General features: G+C 42.3%; 1 protein-coding gene across 2 annotated transcripts in view; it reads right to left on the bottom strand.

The window, feature by feature from the left end:
- Positions 1-4,864: 4,864 nt before the first annotated feature.
- Positions 4,865-6,220, bottom strand: part of LOC6587323 (rho GTPase-activating protein 7) — a 91,456-nt gene continuing 90,100 nt past the window's right edge. For both annotated transcript variants that reach the window (XM_026995431.1, XM_026995432.1), the window contains 2 exons: positions 5,995-6,174; positions 4,865-5,885 (listed from right to left, as the gene is read on the bottom strand). In XM_026995431.1, the coding sequence (XP_026851232.1) occupies positions 5,771-5,885; positions 5,995-6,174 (295 nt within the window). In that variant the 3' untranslated portion in view covers positions 4,865-5,770. The remainder of the gene's footprint in view (positions 5,886-5,994; positions 6,175-6,220) is intronic.

Raw genomic sequence — 6,220 nt, 5'->3', positions numbered from 1 at the left:
TAGACGGGGCTCAACTTAATCATGGGCCAGACATTCCTAATTGCGAATGGATGTGGGCTGTGGGATGTGGGACGGGCCAGAGCACTCTCTCCCTCATTAGGTTATCTCTGCCCATACCTGGACCGTAAATAGAGTCATCAACAGTCGATAAACGCTATCGGATCATCGCTTTTATACTGCTCTCAGCCTGATTAATGAAGGGCGAACTCAAACTCGAGCTCAAACTTGGAACGTCAATTGCCGTCGGCCGTCGTTCATTTAATTGCTGCTGCGACTCGGCGACAAAGCTGTAAATAAGTCAAAGAACAGGCCAGAGCAGGGCTCAGACTCAGACTCTGGCCGGAATCATCTGCTTCCACTCCACTCCACCTCCACTCCACTTGGAGCCGCTAACCAGATGGCAACTGTTGCCGACGGCGGTGGCTGTGCTGCTCCTGTTATTTTATTTTCTGTTGTGCCTCATTGTCTCCCCGCCCTGTCGCGATGCTGCTCGCGTTGCCCAGCCCTGCCTTGCTCTGCCCTGCCCTGCCCTGCTGTCGGCACTTAAACGACTGGCTGCAACATTCTTTGCTGACAACGCAGTAATTAAAATTCAATTGCAATTAAAAGTGCGCACGCAAAACGGGCAACGACAAACAAAATGAAGCGCAGAGCCAAGGCTGTTGAAGGGTGAGGAAAAGAAGGCAGCAGGCCTTTGCCTGCATAGGGACGCATAGGCAAAACAAAACCAGTTAGAACAACATAGTCGAGAAATGCGACTATAGGATACCCGCTAGTCAAAGAAATTAAATGAAAAGCAACAACGGAGAAAGACGACAGTACGAGGAGGTATACGATTAAGATTAAAACTCTGTCTCTAAGAGCCATTTATTCAAGTTTTTGTATTGGAAGATATGTTCCATAAATACCATCGATTGAAGGCGAATCAAATCTCATAATATACCCTTGTCCGTCCTAGACAAATACCTGGTATCTAGCAGGGAATTTGTCGTAATAGCCAACATTCTGCCTGCGTCTAGTTATCAGCTAGGAGCTCCCATTTCCCAGTTGCCAATTGCCTCCATTGGTGGGCCCAGTGCACGGGGCATTTGCTGCCTTGTCATCGTCTTTGTCGTCTCTGGCATCGCTCTGCCTGGCATTTTCCTGCCATCCGCATCCCCATCCCCATCCCCATCACCATCTCGCATATCACATCCTCCCGTATCCAGTTTCGCCTTTCGCCTTTATTTTTTCTCCCCGGGCGCATTCTTGCGTAGGCGTTTGACGTGCCGCTGATTAGCCGGCAGTTCTCAGCCCTCAAGCGGACACTTGAGATCTCTGGGCGCTTTTAAGGCGAAATTACCAAACGAAAACACTCACAGAACAATCCGATCCGATCCGCGCGATCCGCTATCACAAATGCTGAGCAGGTCTGGGAATCATATACGACAGAACAGAAGTACTCGTACTCCACATTTTAATTGCTGTTGCTGTTGGTTCGTGGAAACCGGACAGAAGAATTCTGCTCTGAGCCGAAGCAAAGCGAAGCGAAACTTCTGATGTGATTGCATGTCAAACGATACCAATAGCTAAACAGAAGCGATATGAATGCAAATGTGTATATTTTTTTAATTAATTGAGTCGAAAAGACATTGCTCTTTCCCAGCCAAAGAGACCGAACAATAACAGAACCCCTCAGCCCCAGCCCCAGCCCCAGACCCAGCCCCAACCAACACCCTCCTTGGGCCCTTGAGTAATTCTCCTTAGTTGGCATTGTCATCGGCGTACAAGTAGTTCTCATGAATTTTGGTGGCTCTGCTGTGCTTTGCTTTTGGTGCTGTGTGTCAGCGAATAATGGGAAATTCGATTATAAATAAATTCAAAATTAATAGGAATTGGAATTTAAAACAATTACATAGCCGCTTCACGCCGAAATAAAATCGATTTGGAAATTGCCAACTCTGTGAGAGAATCGAATCGAAAAGCATTCAAAAAATAACCCAAACGAACAGAACAGAACAGAACATATAGTACAATTTTAAATCAGTTCAGGGCAAAAGCATGCCGATGCAATGCTATTTATGATAATTGTTTTACGGTTCATTAATTTATTGTGGGCACTGTTTGGCATGCGATCTACGCAGAACAGCACTGAACTCCTCCTTGGAAAGACCGAATCAGAGCAGGGGAGAGTGTGGTGGTGTGGGGTCAGAGACCGTTGCAGATAATTAATTACAGGCTGCGTTTAAATACAATTTTTGCTTTATTATTTGCTTATTTTAATGTGTCTTGCATTGAAAGAAAATTATGTAAAGAAAGTATAATTTATATCAAAGTTATGGTGGGACTACATTATTTCATGAATTTACAAAACCTTTTAATTTCTCGATTTATTTCTGTTCCAAATTGTAAAGTATTTTCCTGTAAGATGAATATAAAAATGGTATAATATTTTCGATATCTACTTTACCGGATTGAATGATTATATTAAATCCTCTAAATATGGAGTTCGCATCAATAAATGATAATATTTTTTTTTTTCTGACTATCCATAGTTCTTACATTGGATATTATCCCTTTTTTCTCCGAGTGTTCTCAGTTCATGATCTGGGCCATAGTCCCGCATAATTGTCATGCCGCATTTGTGAAATAATTCTTAAATAATTTCATCAATTACGTCGTCCAGCTGCACAGCACGGTGTCACTGTCGGCACTGGTCCTGGGTCTGGGTCTGGCTGTGGCCTGGCTGCTGGATGCAGTCGTTGCCATTTCAATTATGTTGATATTTATTTTCATATTTAATTTAACACGAACCGAACTGAGTGATAGTGAGAGAGGGGGGAGCCTGGAAAGTGGAAACGTGCGGAAAGACGGAAAGAAACAGCATCAGAGGCAGCGGCAGCGGCAGCAGCAGCAGCAGCAGCAGCAGTAAACATTTGGAAAATCCATTTTACAGTAAAAACCGCATGCATTATTTAATTTTTAAGTGAAATCAATTACAAGCTCGTTGGATATAGCCGTGAGGGGTGGCAGTGGCAGTGGCAGTGGCAGAGGCAGAGGCAGAGGCAGGGTCGGTCTGGGTATGGGCAGGGCTTTTGATGTTAAATACCATGCCGTCGACATCGATGACGTCGATAGCAGTGCAGCAAGCAGTGTCTGTGCTAGTGGTCTGTGCGTGCAATGTGGGGGCGACGGAAGTGCGCATAAATGCAATCGCAGTCGAATAAATAAATAAAAATACTTTGTGTGCCATTAAATTTCAATTAATAACAAGGCAAACACACACACACTCGCAGACACACACACGTGTCACGGCGACTCTTTTTCTGGCTAGGCTACAATATTAATACATTTTGGCAGTGGTGCGTGCCGCGCCGTGTGTGTGCGCCGCCGATTGCCGCAAGCCCATGAAATTAAGTCACAAATTAATTAATTAATGCAATCAATACGTTGGACATTTGCATTGCGTTGCATTGCGTTGCATTGCACTGGATGTTGCTGCTGTTGCTGCTGCTGTCTGTCTGTTGCATGTGGGCAACATTGCAATTTGCAATTACAATTATGCCTCGCCCCTTGTCCCACGCCCCACTCCCCGACGACTGACTGCTGGCAGCCATTTCTTGCACTCTAAATATAGTAGAGCCAACTGGGCCGCTAAGGTCGCTTGCCAACAAAATTGCCTTCTCTTCTCGCCCAGGTCTGGTCTGGACACCCGAGAGCAGGAGCCCCACACAACACACACACACACACACACACGCCATGCCCATGCCCATGCCCAAAATCATTTTTTAATGGACTTTTAATGTTTGTCGCCTGTGTGTCCACTCGGGGAGGGAGTGTGTTTTTTCGGGGTCACTCTTTGGGGGCTGCTGCTGCTGCTCGGCTCGGGCACAAATTAGCTGCTGCTTGTGCTCTACATGTGTTTGCTTCACTTCGCCCATCTAGAGAGGTGGGCTTTCCCGGCTTTTCGTGTGCTAGGAGCTTATTAGCCCGGCCCGTATCGCTTGGGTGGCAGTCAATTAGTGTGAAAAAACAAGGTATATCGGATTTTCGGAATTGCATTGGCTAATGCTTTCAATGAGAACAGGTTGGGTTTTGATGATTGCAGCATAACTAAAAATAAAATAATACAACATTTTATTTGAATGCACTTAAACCCCATACGTTGTGTATTTTTTGATCCCAATCAAAATATTGAAAGGTGTGTACTAGCGCCATCTGTGGGGCAAGGCTGCTCTGGAGGTGTAGGCGCCATCTACTTGTGGTAAAACACCCGCAACCCTCAGTTTCATAGCTGCCTTCTTCGGTCAATCTCATGTTAATTATGTTATTGGTATCTAGCAAAAGCTCATTGCCATTAAATACTAATGTTAAATACTATGTTAAATATAGCGCGCGAAATTTGAAAATGTTATTTCTGCCACAAGAATAAAACAACTCGTAAAAATTGACTTTTATTCGTTATAAAAGAAATTCCCAATTTTCTTCGGATTACATTGTCATGGCAAAAACAATACATGGATCCCCTTGGAAAATCGATGCAATCTGGAGCTCGACTTTTAGGCGAAATATCTACGGTCCGGTCCAAGTGCAAGCTGAAAGTGACAGATTTGTGTAACAACCAGAAGGAAGTATTTCCGACCCCATACAGTATGTATATATTCTCGATCAGCAGCAATAACCGAGTCGAAATACAAAGCATTCACTTTACCCCTTAGACCCAAAGAAATACATTTTGACTATAATATTTTGTCGCATTTCCATAGCATGTACTTTTATTGCGGTTTCTTGTATGCTTTATATGTATACGTATTTGAGTTATCATATAATGCTTTTCCGTAAAACTACTGATAAGGATAATAACGCGAATATTACATCGTATGTATTTAGATATATGTAATTATATATTTTATTCTCTTAACAGACACATTTAATTTACATTACAGTTTATTAATAAATCAATCAATCAATCAATCATATGTATTCTAATGTTTTAAATCAATCAATCAATCATTAACTCTGGACAAAACTATTGAGTGGCAAAGACCTTCGCTTAATGTGAGTGTATTTGGGGTTAGTAGTAGTTTAACTTAAATTTATAAAATTTGACTAGTTTGAATTTGCTTTACACGTTTTAAGGCTCTTTCCTTAAGGTTTTTCCATTTTTTCCAGAAATAATTCACGCTCTCCTAAGGGGAGACACAGATATTGTTAGACATATTGCCGATATTAAAAACTAATTAACATTAAAAGACATTTGGGAGTGGGGCTGGCGGGTGCCGTAAGATTTAGCAAGAGAAATCTTTTACAGATATTTTGTGATATTTGTGTATTGAGTATTTTGGATGTTAGATTTCAATTGTATCGTCGTACAGCTATGCGTTTGCGTATGCGTATGCGTATGCGTATAAATTAGGACTACGTATAAATATAATACAGTAAACTATACGTAGATTTAAACCGAAAACATTATTGACGTTTCAAAAAACCTTTCTTTTAGACATTATTAAATAACTAAGTATTTACAAGAATATATTCTCTCTTCTTCTGGCTATCTCTAAGCTCATTTATGGTCCGTGGTTATTATTGGATAATTGTGTAATCGTTGGGTTGTTCGAACTGGGGGCTATCCATCCTCTTGTATGCTTTTTTTCTTTCTATCTTTTGTAATAAATGCGTCAATTTGCGACAGACAACGAGTACAACGAATATCCGCCGAGAAATTCGGCATATGTATATATATAGTAAATCTGTGTGTGTGTGTTCTATATATGTATATATATATTTTAGCCTAGACCTTGCTCTCGGGTCCATCGGCCACTTGCTTGAACGCCAGGCGTATGCGGGACAGGTAGTGGGAGCAAATGTGTCCGTAGTTCTTGTTGTACCACTCGGGTGTTTTACCCCTGAAAGTAGGCAATTATTATTTGGGTTTTTTTCAATGGAAAATATCTTAGAAAAGTTCCAAAGAAGAAGCGTTTTTCTCCGAATTTTTTCAATATTGTAAAAACTTACTTGACATCCACTCTGGCCAAATGCATTACTCTTGATCTGCCACTGCCACAGGGCTCGATGAGATAGCGAGAGGCAAGGACCACGCCACGCACAGCTCCATACAAGGGCTTGGCCTTGGCATTGTCAATGGAGGTCTCCACAATGACACAGGCGCCACGTGGCAGATCCGTTTGCCAGGAACTGAAAAACATATAGATATAGTATATTGGGGATATTTGGGATATTT

This window comes from Drosophila persimilis, unplaced genomic scaffold, assembly GCF_003286085.1.
Source record: "Drosophila persimilis strain 14011-0111.01,24,50 unplaced genomic scaffold, DperRS2 tig00000000-arrow-pilon, whole genome shotgun sequence".
Classification (NCBI taxonomy): domain Eukaryota; kingdom Metazoa; phylum Arthropoda; class Insecta; order Diptera; family Drosophilidae; genus Drosophila; species Drosophila persimilis.
The sequence above is the reverse complement of the archived record's forward strand: the minus strand, read 5'-3'. Positions and strand labels throughout refer to the sequence as shown.